Below are 15,171 nucleotides of genomic sequence, written 5' to 3'. Positions count from 1 at the left end.
TCCTTTAGAGATTTATATATACATATATATATATACATATATATGCTAGAACTCAATACAATACCTTGTCAGTGATTATATTAACTGTTTGATGAACATGTTATTTATTTTGCTTTGTATTCCAGTTTTTCCTTAAGTAAAACCATTCTTTTATTTCTGGTAACATTATTTTTTGTTCCATTCTGCCATTTCAAATTGCTCTAATTTTTATTCAAGATTACTGCATCCATTTTCAAAATGGAGTGGTCTATCTTTTAATGGGCTATCACAACCACAATTATGATCTGTTAACTCCTAAGTCTTTATGGTACAGCAAGGGACATTATGCCAACTGTCTAGCTAGTCCTATCAAGGACATTTTCTTGCCCTAAAGAGATGATAGATCCATGACCAATTCAGTCCCTTGGGAGGGTGAGGATGACTCTCAGAATTACTAAACAACCTGGTTCTTGATAGGTCATCTAACTGGTACTTGGCTGTTTTCATTTTCCATCATCTACAGGATGGTCTCTCACCAACTCGGTGGTAACTTGGGTGTAGTGAACATACATGACTCTTCTATAAGATGTTAACAGTAGCATTTTAAAGGCTCAGGAAGGTCTCAAACTGTTTAATGCTAGTATCACCAAAAGAAAAGGTGACCTTTTTTCCTTTAGGAAGGCAAAATCTTTTATTATAATTGAAATCACATTAAGTTTCATTTCTACCCAATCTGAGATATATTCCTCCAGGGACTTAAAATTATTGTGTGTCCTCTACTTTTTCTTCTTCAGGATTGTATAAGTCGGCTAAGGCTTCTGTCACTGTATAGTACAGATGGGGTAGTTTAAATTACAGAAACTTTACTTTCTCACTGAATGACCAAGATTAAGGTGCTACCAAAATGGTTTCTAGTGTGCCTGGGGATTTAGCTCAGTGGCACAGCTCCTGCCTGGCAAGCACAAGGTCATGAGTTCAATTCCTGGTACTGGAAAAAAAAACCAAAACCAACCAAAAAAAATGGTTTCTAGTGAGGCTTTCTTCCTGGCTTGCAGGTAGGTTCAGGGGCCATGTTGGATCTTCATATGACCCTTTCTCTGTGTGTGTGTATCCTGGTATATTGACAACTACAAAGACAAGCCCCCAAAATCCCATTGTGTTTTTTCATATCATAGTTCTTATTCCTAAATGGTTTTTATTCCTCTGTCTTTTATACTTTTGTAACATTTCTCCACTACATTTAAATAGCAGCAACTAAATCAAGGGCAAATACTGTGGAGAGCAAAACAGAACATAAAAAGCAGACTTTCAGCAGGAATTTCCCATTAGCGCTTGGCATACTGCAGGCTTAGAAAATGTTGCTGCATATAAGAAGGGTAACCTTGAGGCACTGCCACAAATTATTTTGTGTATTTTTTCCAGTTCTGAGTATTGAACTCAAGGCTTTTTCAGTGAGTGACATCCTTAGTCCTCCCTCCCTTTTTAACTTTTTAAAGGGTCTCATCACATTGCTGAATTGCCCAATCTGAGCTCGAAATGTCCATCCTTCAATCTCAGATTCCCAGAAGTATTACAGGTATTCACCACCGTGTCTGTCTGTACACTATTTTTAAATAAAGTTAAACAACCTAAAGTTCCAGAATGATAAAAGGGAGAAAGACTCAGGACACTGGAAGTGATATTCCCCAGATCTGTCCCTTTATTCAAAGGTGTCTCAATGTGGATGCACCTCGAGGACATGATGCTAGGAAAATAAGTCAAACAGAAAGAGAAATATAGCACTCTCTTGATTACAGGTGAATAAATCTGGAGTAGCTAAACTCATGAAGCACAGAATAGAAAGGTGGTTGGAAAGTCGGGAAAAGGAAAAGATGTTGGTTCAAAGGGTCAAAACTTCAGTTATGCAAATGGATAAGTTCTGAGGATCTAATGCACCTCACCTCATAGTATGTATAATTAACAATATTATATGCTTGAAATTTCCAAGTGGTTAGGTCATATGTGTTCTTACCATACACACCCATGGACAACAATTCTGTGAGATGAGGAACGGGTTATCTAGTTCATTATGGTGATCATTTCATAATGTGTACATATATGAAAGCATCTAGTCATGCATCTGAAATATATACAATTTCTATTTGTCAGTTATACCACATTAAGGGAAAAGATATGAAAAAATTAGATTGCAAAAAGGAATCTCAGGTGATGGTCTCTGGCTGGGGGTGTAGCTCAGTAGTAAATCACTTGGCTAACATGTGCAAGGGCCTGGGTTCAATCCCTAACAGCTCAAACTTAGGGTGGGGTGGTAATCCTCTGCTCTGCACCCCACCCTACCCCAGTCCCTAAAATGATGTGAGTCTAAGAAAACTGGTTGTAGCCTGAAAGGTGAGAACTAGGGCATAGGGCACAGGAAAAAGAAGAAGGGGAGGGGACAGGAAGATGTGGAAAACAAAGTATGCTAGTGTGAGAAATCTTAATGGATGTCATAAAACAGGAAAAGGATGCCACATTCTGTGGCCGCCTCAGTAGCAAGGAATGTCTTGTGTTCTTTTACAAACCTCCAGTGCTTATCATTGCTGTTTTTTGCTGAAAGTATTTTCCTGTTCTGATAAGTGAAAGTACTTTTTATCATGACTAATCATTAAAATTGGTTCATCTTATCTGTCTATCATATCCCCCTTCAGAATACAGTAAACAAACAAATGAATGCTACTTTGTCAGCTTGGAACTTGGGCCATGGTAGAATGAAAATTCAGTGGGAAGTTGGGGCACTTAATTGGTTAATGCTAATGTGATTTGGAAGAAGTCTATTCGCCATTTAGACATTGATTTTCTTATGCTGATAATGACACAGAAAAATGTCAGGTGGCTGTCAAAGACGATCTCTTATATGACATCAGGATTAATGGTCTCTAATTTTGTGAAGTTATTTCAAAGTAACATATAGTCCTTGCTCTTCTTTACCGCTTTAATTGTACGTTAAGTGTCCATTGAGATTGAATCCTATTAGATAATGTGTTTTGTTTTCTGCTGAGGAAGCTGTTGCAATTATCTTCAGTCTCTCAAGGTAGTAGAAGAAATACTAAAGAAATCGGGGGATTGACAGTATAACTTTGCTAATTTGTCTTGCTGTGTGAGAACAGTAATAAAGAAAATGGAAAAATGCATGCTGTTTAAAAATTCAAGCCAGGAGTGGTGGAATATTCCTGTAATCCTACATCATGGGAAGCTCAGGCAGGAGGAGCATGAGTTCCAGCCCAGTCTGGGCAACTTGGTACTTTAAACCTTCTCTCAAGATAAAAAATATAAAACAGGGCTGGGGAGGTAGCTCAGTGTGAAGGCTCTGGATTCAATTTCCAGTTCCACCAAAAAAAGAATCCAGGATTTTCAAAAGCCTCATATGAGTTTAGAAATGGAAGATATATTATTACATCCTTCTGAAGTTTAAGTCTAATAAAAGGAGGATAGCTGGAGTTAGTTTGGTCTTACTGAGACCCTCAATTTAATTATTTAAGGTGTGATTCACCAAAATAGAAAGCAAAATAGATCTGTGACTCTGATTCTAAAATGGGCATAAAGCAAATAGTGACTTTCCTCCAGGAAGAAAATAAAGATACATTCATAGTTCTCATATTCAGCACATGTTGGTTTTATAGCCAAATTCTTGGTAATATGACCCATGTCAAAAATGAAATGGAGATGACTTTGCCCGTACTGACGCAAATCAGAGGAAATGAAAGCAATTTCAGGCATTGAATGTCGTAAATGTAGGAAACCAGAAGGTCCATGTAGAGGAACATGAAGGAACTCACAGCTCTGATAGTGTTTGGGCAGAGCAGAAGCTATGTGAGCTTTAGAGCTGGAAAATCAAAGTAATTACATATAACAAGTCTTTGGAATAACTCAGCAGAGCTTTTGACAGAGAATGAAACAGAGCTTGAACTGTGGTTCTCAATGAGACAAAAGTTGGTGAACTAACCTCCTAACTGTCTACTAAGTACATGGCATGGTATAAAGGAAAATGTCTTTTCTTCTCTCTATGTACATACCAGTAAACTGAAACCCTGAACAATTAGAGGTGGAAAACATCAAGAAATATGCACCAAAATGGTTAAGAAATATTTTGCTTTCTTCCTATGGAAATGACATAAAAATTTGTAATCTAGTAACACAAGACCTTCAGAATGACTGGTAATGTTCCTTTTCTTTTATAATTTTGCACAGAATAATTAGATATAGATAGAACAGATCTTTTTAAGAAGAAAATCTTTTTGTTTAAAATACACAGCTCTACTGAAAGTTATAATGACAATACCTCTGTTATTTAGGCATTCAACTAAAAATTTAGAAGGTTTAAGTGACTTTCTTGTTTTATCCAATAAAAATAATCCTTAAAATATTTTCATTTGTTAGATGAATTTTGTAAAATAAATAGCTAAATTACCTACTTTGAAGATCGTGCTTTTGAATCTTCTTACAGGTAGGCTTATCTGTATTTTATGCAGATTTCTAAAAGTCATTATTTTATATAACAAGTCTTATATAGGATAATTTAGCAGCCAGTTTAAAAGAGACCAATATTTATGGTAATGTAAATCAGAAACAATATGGAAATATCTCACTGTTATCCCTTTATGCATGATGCACAGAGAGATATTATCATAGTTTCTTGAGTCTGGATCCCACTAGGCCACTTTCTAACAGTTTCACAAAGTGTTCTCAGCCAGCTACATTTGTTTGCAAGGGACACTGAGGCCAAATACCTTTCAGAGGTCTTCCTGTACTAAGGTCAAATCATGAAGGTACCAGGTTATCCATAGCTCTAGATTTGCTCGAGACAGCATTATTAATGTATTAATGATAATAAAAAATATCCCACAGGTCTATACTGCTTTACAACCTTCAAAGATGTTTCATGCATATTATCTCCTGTGTAAATTAATGTACCTACTTAAGAGAACTTTCTATTTTGCTGTCTCTTTTTAAAATTTTTACTATGTAGATTGAAGGTATACAACATGATGTGTTGATGTACATATATACAGTGTAATGATCAGTACAGTTAAACAAATTTAAGATATCCATCAAGTTAAAAGCCAGTACTAGAGCAGAAAGACAGAGCACCATACCTGAGAGCAGAGAGCTATTTATCCAGCTCGTTTGGTCAGTATGCCTGAGTGACTTGGAGAAAACAATGTACTTCTTGTAAGTACCCCATAGTCACTTCGATTAAGTGTGGTCATCCCTCAGTAACCCAGGTACTGTATCTAGGACCCTTGTGGATAGCAGCATCCTTGGATGTTCAAGTCTCTCCCATAAAATGATGTAGCACTTGCATGCAACCTATGCATATCCTCCTGTATACTTTGTCACCCCGCGATTACTTGTGATACCTAATAAAATGTAAAGTTTGTTTAAATAACTATTACACTGAATTTTGGGGGGATAATAACAAAAAAAGGATCTGTATATGTTCAATATGAGCACAATTGTTAAAAATCTTTTTGACCCACTGTTGGTTAAATCCACAGAGACGGAACTCTAGGGTATGAATGGCCAACAGTACTCTGTATTTCTTAACCGTACCTTCGAAAAAGCGCACAGTAAAAATCTGGACTCATCCCTTTGATCTTTCAGACCTGGGGGGTGGTGCAAAAGGATTCAACTGGAGGGCAGAGGGTTGTTTTTATTTTTAGATCATCAAAAATACTAAACTGTTGGTCAGGGTGATCCATGAAGAAAGAAAAACAAATTCAAACTATGACTAACAAGGCCTGCTGTGCATGAGTCACCAACGAGGCAGGCAAGGCCTCTGGACACAGGAGGAAAAGCATTTAGGAGTCACATCGTAATAGAGTAGCGAGCCCTGTAACTTGTTGGTCTCTTCACGGAACTATTTCGACACCTGGATGGAGTCCAGGAGAAGAGAGGTCAGGCATCTTAAAAATTGCTTCTCTTTCCTACCAAGAATGTTTTCAGTGACCTTGAGGAGGGATTAAAGAATGACTTTCTGAGGTGTGAACATGAAAAGAGTAGAAGTTTCAGCAACATCGAGGAGAGTGTTTGTTTCCAAGTTTCTTCCTACTTCTGGAAGGAGAGAACCAGTTTTACAAAGGAAGAAAACAGCTATCTTACAGATTTCACTTATGTAAACTGAAACAACACACAAAATACAAAATAACATAAAAGTATATTGACTGAACATGAAAGTTTCCAGTCTTTAGCTTTTTATTTTTTCCTGGCTGCTTTGTTAAAATTCAGGGGAAGTACAAAATTACATTTCAAGTTGTTGGATCTTTTTCTTATCTAATTTGAGTACTCATAACATATTGCACTTCTGATAAAAATAATAATGAATTCAGTTGAAATTCCCAACTTAGTTTATAAATCTGCAAAGATATATTTCTGCTTTGTCATTTTCCCATAGAGAGCAGTCTTCTTATGTGGGGAAAATATCACCATACTTGATTTTACCCGAATAGTTTTCCTAGTTAAGGTAAACTGATACATAGGGACTTAATTGATTTTACCACAGGGATTGAGACTAGTAATGAGGATAGAGAATAAAGATTCAAGTAAGAAACTGGACAGACTTCCACTGCCTAATTGCTACAGAATATGTCTGGTGCCAGGGAGAGTCAACCACCTGCAGCTAGGAAGAAAGGTGGTATATATTAGTGCTCCTCTTCTCCTGGCTAGTCTGTGAAAATCTTCGTGTGGGAAAATAGTAAAAACACTTTCTCCAAATTCCTTTTTCTTGGCTTTGTTCCTTACTTTTGGACAGAAGAATCTTTTCTTCAAGATTGAAGGCAGTCAAACTCGGGCTACCATGGTCCCCAACTCTGCACCTCCGAATGAGGTTAAGGCAAATCATGGGCCAATTTCTTAATTGTCATTCACTCCAATTTCCCTCAAACTGGCATTATTTTTCCCTCATGCAAATAGTTACAATGGAAGAGTAATCACTGAAAAAATGGCAGAGTACTCAAAACACAGTAAAGGAAGAACTGCCATGTTAAAGTGCTATGCCCCTAGTAACGTTTCTCAGTTATTTACTTTGTTCATAGTTGGTTAATTTGTTAAGGTTATTGTATCAAATCAGATCTTTGAGCCTGTGACAAAATACTTGTGAAAATCAATTTAAAAAGAGAAAATCTTTTCACAATTTTGGAGGTTTCAGTCAATGGTTGCTTGGTCCTGTGGCTTTAGACCTCTGATGGTTCAGTACTTTATGGCAATTCGAACGTGGTGGAGGAGGGTATCATGTGGTGGCAGGGAAGCAGAGACAGGAGGGGGAGGGGCCCTCAAAACCTTTCATGGGTGCAGCTACCAGACTTCCTTCCACTGGTCCCACCTGGTGTTTCCTACACCTTCCAATAGTGCCAAAGCCGGGAGAAACACTTCAGATCCAAACAATAATTATCATTGCTGTTCTTCTTTTCTTTCCTCTTTGTATTTATTCATTGACTTAAATTTGCAGTTCTGGTGGATTAAGCCAAGGGCCTTGACACTTGCTAGGTAAGCAGTCTGTAGCACTGAGCTATATACATAGCCCTCTTAAAGCATAATTTTATTTTATTTTGAGACAAAGTCTCTCTAAGTTGCCCAGGCTGGGCTTGAATTTGGGATCCTCTTGTCTTGGCCTCCCAAGTAACTGGGACTACAGGTGTTAGCTGCTGCACTCAACTTATTTTTGTTTTCTCATGATTCCTCATTTGTTCACTTCTAGGACAGGGAATGACCAAGGAACAAAATAATTAGAAGCGCAGGCTTGTTGTCAGACCACCTAGGATGTAAACTCTAACTCTGCAGCCTAATAGGTGTTGGGCTGTTGTCTTTACCATGGAGTTAGACACACTGGCTGACTAATGAATAAGCACTATAAACTAACCTGCCCAATTCTGTACTAATATAATGTTGATATTCTAGCTCTTCAAGGACATTTGACTTTCTGGTTGAAGTAGTCCAGAATTATTTATGTCATGCCTCAGAGTTGGAGTTGGCTTCACAATCATTTTGTTTGATAACGATTTAACTTTCTGATATGCACTTAGAAAGCAACAACAGGTATTATACAAATAAGTCTGAAAGTCTACAACCCCTCAAACTTGACAGGCTCTGTCTTCAGGCTATAAGGGACATACCTTGGAGGATCCACACAGGATATCTTTCATTTCTTGGATTATGGGTTGCTATATCACAAACCAGCCCCATACTTAGTGGATTAAAACTAATTGTTCATTAATGACTATAAGACTGTGGATCAACTGGAATGTTTTGCTGATTTGGGTCGAGATTACCTGATGATGGCTGGTTTGGCTCCTGTGATCAACAACTTGACTGGGTGCTGGTTGGTCCAGAATAGCCTTAGTCGCATGTTTGTTGGTTGTTGTTGGCTCCCTCTGGAAGCAGTGGTGACAAATGGCCCGTGTGTACTTTATCCTCCAGCAGGCTACTAGCTCTGGCTTATTCATGGAAGGCCATGGTTCCACAGGAAAGAAAGCCACAGTGTGCAGGAACTTTGCAAGTCACTTCCCAGTCATCCCAAAACACATCACAAGCTGATGGAGATTCAAAGTGTGGAGAAAGATACTATTACTTAAGGAATAGGTCTGAAGATATATTACAAAAACATAGGAACAGGAGTAGAAATTTTTTTTTGACACTTTTGCAGTCTACCACATGTCTTTTGATCATAAAACTAATACTTTCCCCTTCTACTGTACAGATGCAATATATTAGGAAATCTTTGACCTACTTTCTTTTTTTTTTTTTTTTAATTTATCCTGACTTGATCAGGTGTCTTCTGGGTCCATTCAAGAGAGTGTGAAAGACCGAGTGATTGACTCAAGATTGCAGCTGTTTATCACCAAGCCAGGTCTCTACACCTGCATCGCTACCAATAAACATGGAGAGAAATACAGTACTGCAAAGGCAGCAGCGACCATCAGCATAGCAGGTAGGAGGGGCCTGCAGCTTTGCTCTGAGAGAGGAGAATTGTTCTATTCCACATCTGTTCTTGGGGAAAATCTTTGATTTCTTACTCAGATCCACTTTGGGCTATTTTCCCCTCCACGAAGACACTTCAGAGATGGCCTAGATATGGATGCTGGCTGATTTGTTGTCTGAAAAGCTTACTGCTCCAAAATTATCCAAGTGTGGAATAACAACTTCTAGGAGTTGTGGTTTGTCATGACTCAGCAGTTTATCCCCACTTCTTCCAGCACCAGCCGACAACTAACTTCCTTCCTCCAGCCCTCCTACACTCCCTCTCTCTCTCTTCCTTCCTTCCTTCCCTTCCCCCTTCTCCCTCCCTTTCTTCCTTGCTTTTTCCTTTGTTTTCCTCACTCCCTTATTGCTTCCTTTCTTACCTCTTCCCTTCCCTCCCTTTTCCTTCCCTATCTTCGCTCCTTTCCTTTCCTTTCTTCTATTTTCTTTCCCTTCCCTCTCTCCTCCCCTTTCTACTTTCTCCCTTGTACTGAGTTAACTAAACTTGCCAAGGCTTTCAAATAATAAGTCAGCAAACGTGTAACCTGATTGAGCCCATTTCTGCAGGGCTGTTTCTCAAGCTGTGTTGACCCTGAGCATGAATTTGTGGGTTTTTCCTTTCTTGTTTTATGCAAATGACCACAGGACTTACAGGTATTTTCAAGAAAAAAAAAGGCTGACAAATGGATTTTTAGGATACTTATGTTACATTATAAAGGTTTATTTTTAAGATTTAAATGTTCCAAAGGCTTTGGAGAACATTTATGGAATTCCTAGAGATGGAAATAATCCCTGTATCAGGAAATACCAGGCTTGTTATATTCATAGCAGGCTCAGCAAAGAGGTGCTTGGCCTGACATGTAAGGCAAATGCTGGTAGAAGCTGAGCCCAGGGCTGGCTCCCTAGAGGCTGTTTCTCACTACAGTGCCACTCCTTTGATCTTCCCTGATGGAGAACTCTCCGGTAATGGCAGTGATTTTTATTGTGAAGTGAATAGAAACATATACATGGCACCCCGGACATGGTTGGCCTTGCTGGGCTATGGCCAGGAAAGAAAAAAAAGACTCCCAAATTGAAGTTCCCTTACCATCTCCTCCAGGGGCAGCTCTTGTTTCCGGTATGTTTAGACATCATATCAGTCATAGGAAATCATTTCTTCCAGAGAATGACAAGACTCCTAAAAGTACATTACACAAATAATGATAAAGCAATTACTATTCATGCAGCACTTTGCTGTTTATAATATACTTTCACATGCATGTTTATTCACTATGCTGGATGTGGACTATTGTACTGGCTATAGTAAGCAATGAAAACAAATGGGTTAATTAACCAACAGATCCTTCATTCCAGGAACTATCAATCTAGAATAGAGGTTTACTCTTTTACATCATGGTACAGACTATGCTGTGCTGTAGAAATGTAAAGTACAACAGCACAGAAGAGAGGGGGAATTTAAGGGAATCCTTAGGAGGGCTACCTTTTGAGCAGAAGGTGTGGTTGTAAGATACAGAGATTGAAATGCTTCCAGAAAGCAGCAAGTCTGTTGGCTAGAGCACCAAGGAGACTTCAGTGGGGTGGAAGGTGGGAGGAGAGGATAGAAATACGGGCTCTGACCAGCTTACAAAAAGGTGGGTAGATTTGATGTAGTATTCCATGAACAAGAATAATGAAATTATTAGCGGAAACAAGTGATACGTTAGATATATCCCTTAGCAAATTAAAAGGTGAGAAAATGTCAGAGAGACAGGAGGCATTGCAAGCAATTAGGAGACTCTTCCAGGAGTCTACCACAGTTGTAATGCTCTGAACAGCAACAGTGATTTGTACATAGAGAAAAGGAGATTACTCTTGGGACCCTATAAGAATAAAAATAAGATTTGTAAGTATTGACTGTTACATCAGGATGGGAAAAATGTGTTTGAGATTTTGAGCAATGTGTGTACAACAAACAGTAATGCATAAATGAAATAAAATATAAGAATGTGGAAAGGGAGTAATAAAATACTCAAAATTTCAGATGCCTTTGAATTATCTGGAATTAATCTAGTCTTACCATCTTTGCTTTACTGTATCAAAACCTATTAAAAGAATATTTATCTGTATCAATTTCTCAATATATCTTATGTACCTATTTTCAAGTGTGAGAGGGAGAAAGCACATTTACATCTGAGTACTTAAGTAGTAGCACATAAACTTAAAAACCTGATTTTTTTTAACCTACACTTTCACTGAATGGAGGAAAAAATCAGTAAGAGAATCTCACTTCCTATAATTTTTCATTGTTCAAAGATAATCCCAGGCCAGAGCTCTTTCTCCCCTCCTCCTCCTATCTCTCCCACTAGATGGTAGGGAGAATAGGATTTGTGTCAGTGCTGTGGTGTCCTTTGAATTCCCCTAGTCACCAGTGACATCTGCAGCTAGGGAACTTGTGATTTCATCTCTTGGCTTAGCTGGGACCCAAAGGGCCTCTCTGACTGACTCAGCCCCTTCACGTCCCTTCTGGTACAGCACAGTGCTTTGCATCTCAGCCAAATCTGACACCAGGCCTCTGTCTAGAGTCCACTCTTCAGCCTCAGCCATGAGGTCACCCTGTCTGTCTCTACTATGGCCCTAGAGCAAGCCTGCTGAATCCTAATTCAGCTCTCTCTTTATCCCTCATGGGGCCTAAAGAAGCTTCTGGATCCCTTTCAAATTACACAAAAATCAAAGGAAAAAAAAACTTGCTCATTAAATTCTGCTGTCTACCCAACCATGTCATGCTATTATGTTTACACTGATGTTGTAACCAGGGGATGTCAGGGTACAGGGTCCCTGGAGGTGTTTTCCATTTAGTATTCCAAATATGCAGTTTAAAACTTCTCCTTTGTTTTTTCTTTCTTTTTTTTTTTTTTTTTTTCTTAATTAATCACTATGTCTATTCTAAGACTTTGGTCCTGAAAAGAAATTCTACAAGACATATATCCAAATTCTTCATCTCTCTACCTTCGTCCTTTCCACAAGTTATCAAGGTGGAAGGATTGGTCAGGGATTCTCCCTCTAGTGTGGTAGGTAACCTTCAGATCCAACTCATGATAAGAACAAAGATGGTGGTGGAGGTCGTGCTATGGCCAAGAAGGAGGGGAGCCTAGTAAAATGGTTATGCCTATTCTACACAAAAGTGTATTTATCCTGTGGGCATGAACTTTAAGACTAAGAGCACGATTGCCATGACAGTATATATAACAACCTCATCTCTCCACCCTGTCCTAGTCCAAGGGAGAACCTATCCAACTCCTTTAACAAATAGAATACACCAACAGAGAAATCTGTAGTCCTGAGAACATGATGGTATCTTCAGGTGGTACAAAGAGCTTTAAGGTGTGAGACAGGCTGCATAAGAAGGCATTGTCCTGGAGTAAAAGATGAGACCAGTCAGCAATATTGCATGGGAAAAATAACTGGAATTTGCGTGGGGGAAGGATAGTGGGAGCAGTGCCTAGGCTGACATGTAGCAACAGAGGACTTACAAACTGCTGAGCAGCAGAGTTGAATGCAGATGAAAAGCAGTCATCTCAGTAGGTGACAGTGGTTGTGTAGACTGAAACCAGCAATGATTTGACTAGTCAATGGGCCTGCCAACAGTATTTATGGAGGTCAATTTTAGAAAAGGAAAGAGGGGATTGAGACCCAGAAGTGAGATTAGAGACCACCCTAGACAAGGATATATTTATAGTGGTCACGAAAGTGTCATCAAGGAACTTTGGTACAGCGTACAATACGAACCTTCAAATGAAGGCCTGGAATCTTGCCCTCTTTTGCCCTGCATGAGCAACACTTCAATCTGCCTGCATATAGGATCATAGTATTGCAGTGTTGGGGATCAAATAAGGAAGTAGGAGCTTAGACAAAACCTGGAAAAGAAAGCTTAGAAGAGCTACAGTGTGTATGATAAATCATACACATGTCTGTGAATCAGAAATTTGCTAGATTTTTAGTGTTATTCCCAGCACTAATTCATAAGAATCTCCAAAACTTCTTTTTTCAATCCCTCATCTGTCTTTCTGATTGGGTGTCACTGACTCTTAAGGGATCTCACACCCTGCTTTTCCTAAAATTCCCCCAAGCAGACCTAAGGAGGATATTTTACATGTAATCAAATAGGACCTCTGAGCTACATGAGACACCAGCCATTTTCTCCTCCTCTCTTTGACCTACTCTTGTCAGTTAAACCTGCTGAATGCCTTAGGAAGTTATCCCCAAGGAAACTACCACCCAACCATGGGGTATCTCTAAGACCAATATTTCAGAGAAGTGAAACCAGTCTTTTGAAAAAGGAATCTGGAGTATTTTAAATAATCATGATCTTATTTTCCACAGAGCTCCCAGGACTTGGGTATGGCGCATGCTTTCTTCATTTTTGCTTTAAGCTCTCTTTCCTGTGACCTCCAACAAGGCTGCTCAGAGGTCCAGGCTTCTAGCAAACATGGTGCCTCCTCTTACCCTTCTGGCAGTGCTTCTTGCCCCAGAGTCTGCCATCTCTCATTTCAGCCGGACCCGTGCTTCCCTTGTGTTCTGTGATCAGCAACCTCCTCTGTCACAGCCTATGTTTCACTTGGAAGATTTTACTCCATCTGTGTGTTTATTCAGCCCAGCAGGGAAACTGGAAATTGGAAAGAGCTGGTCTAGTGCTTAGGATTATGTCTAATGATATTTCTAGGGTTTAAAGGACAACAGAAAATCAAGATTGGCCCAAACTGCTTCCATGTGTCTGCCCAAATCCCTAGGCATTGTTTGAGAAATGTGATATATTTCGTTCTGAGTCATTTACATTTGTTGTTGGTCATCAAAAGGAGTTAGAAAAACTCTTGGAAACTCTCCCTATGAATGAGGAAGTTGCATTTCCCTTCCAGTCACAACCCCAGTGGCTCAAGTTGCCATCTAAACTCACCAGGAGGCTGGGTATTTGGCCATTTGCCTTTCTTTGTGATGAGAACCCTTAGGGGATGGCAGAGACCAGCAGGACAGCCCATAATCCCCTAATAAGCAATGTTCTCGAGAAGCCAGGAGCCACTGAAAGACTCAAGGATTCAGGAGAGTAACACAGATGTTTGTATTTCCCATTTTCAGTGGGATTAATGTGGTTCTTTATCAGACTGCGAGGTCCAGAGTTCTGTCTGTGCTTATGCAGTCTTCAGGTGCAAGGATGAATCTGTGGTTGCATCCTTCCTCTACTAGTAGCCATTCCCCATTTTACCAAAGTATCCTCTGCTGCATTATCTCTTCTTTGGACTAACCACAGGGTCTGGGACTTCTGGTCTCTAATTTAAAATTCAAATGAATATAGGTAGCATCTCCAAAAACAGGCAATAGGGATTAATCTGATACTGTAATGCTGATGTCTCCCAATGTGAATGACAGCATTCCCTGATTCTCTTAATGACCTGAACCTTCATTATTGGTCAACAAAATGAACCACATAGTTTTATTTGCCATATTTCAAAAAACAAAAAGATTATTACTATTGATGGTCTGATAGTTATACTCCCATTTCCCCCCAAATGTTGGAGATCAGTTTTAGGCATGTGGTGACCTGGTGGGGACACACAATCCCCTTTACCGTTCAGTGTGTCAACCACTATGAGAAAAGAGAGTTCTTATCAGCAAAACAGAGACCATATGTCCTGGTGTTTCATGGTGGATTTATCGCATTTTAAATTGATTAAAAGCGTTTTGTTTTTGTTTTTAATAAAGAGGGAAAGAATAAATGAGGAACAGCCAGTAAGTAGTCTCACTCAATTGCTTCCAGATGTTCTGAAGTTAGGCACAAAAGGTGAGTATTTTTTTATAAGCAGGCAGCTTTCTAATAATAGAGTAGATGTATGTTTCAGAAGAGGAGCAAAGCTTCTTTAAAAATTTTTTTTTAAATTTAAAGGAGTAGTAAATGAGAATAAAATGAACAATAGCAGCATGCCAACATCACAAACAAACAAAACAAAGCAAGGACATTAAAAGTGGCACAGGGTTTCAAGACAAAATGATAGGAAGTAGCAGTGGTTGTTATATTACATATTGTTATCTTCAACTACATTCCTCAGTTTACCAGATGTAAGAATGGAAGATTGTTCAAACCATTAAAGAGAATAAAAAAATTATTAGATAAAACATTGGAGATAATACATAGTTTCACTAGACAAGAGGGTAGGAATTCACCATGGTTGT

The 15,171-nt window shown here is 38.9% G+C and overlaps 1 protein-coding gene across 4 annotated transcripts in view; it reads left to right on the top strand.

Annotated features, from left to right (window-relative positions):
* Positions 1-15,171, top strand: part of Musk (muscle, skeletal, receptor tyrosine kinase) — a 96,497-nt gene that overhangs the window by 52,149 nt on the left and 29,177 nt on the right. For all 4 annotated transcript variants that reach the window (XM_005382735.1, XM_005382734.2, XM_005382733.1 and 1 more), the window contains one exon: positions 8,782-8,941. In XM_005382735.1, coding sequence (XP_005382792.1) covers positions 8,782-8,941 — 160 coding nt within the window. The remainder of the gene's footprint in view (positions 1-8,781; positions 8,942-15,171) is intronic.

Source organism: Chinchilla lanigera, unplaced genomic scaffold (genome assembly GCF_000276665.1).
Source record: "Chinchilla lanigera isolate Chin_1 unplaced genomic scaffold, ChiLan1.0 scaffold00018, whole genome shotgun sequence".
Lineage (NCBI taxonomy): Eukaryota > Metazoa > Chordata > Mammalia > Rodentia > Chinchillidae > Chinchilla > Chinchilla lanigera.
Note: the sequence above shows the minus strand (reverse complement) of the source record. Positions and strands in the feature narration are given on the sequence as shown.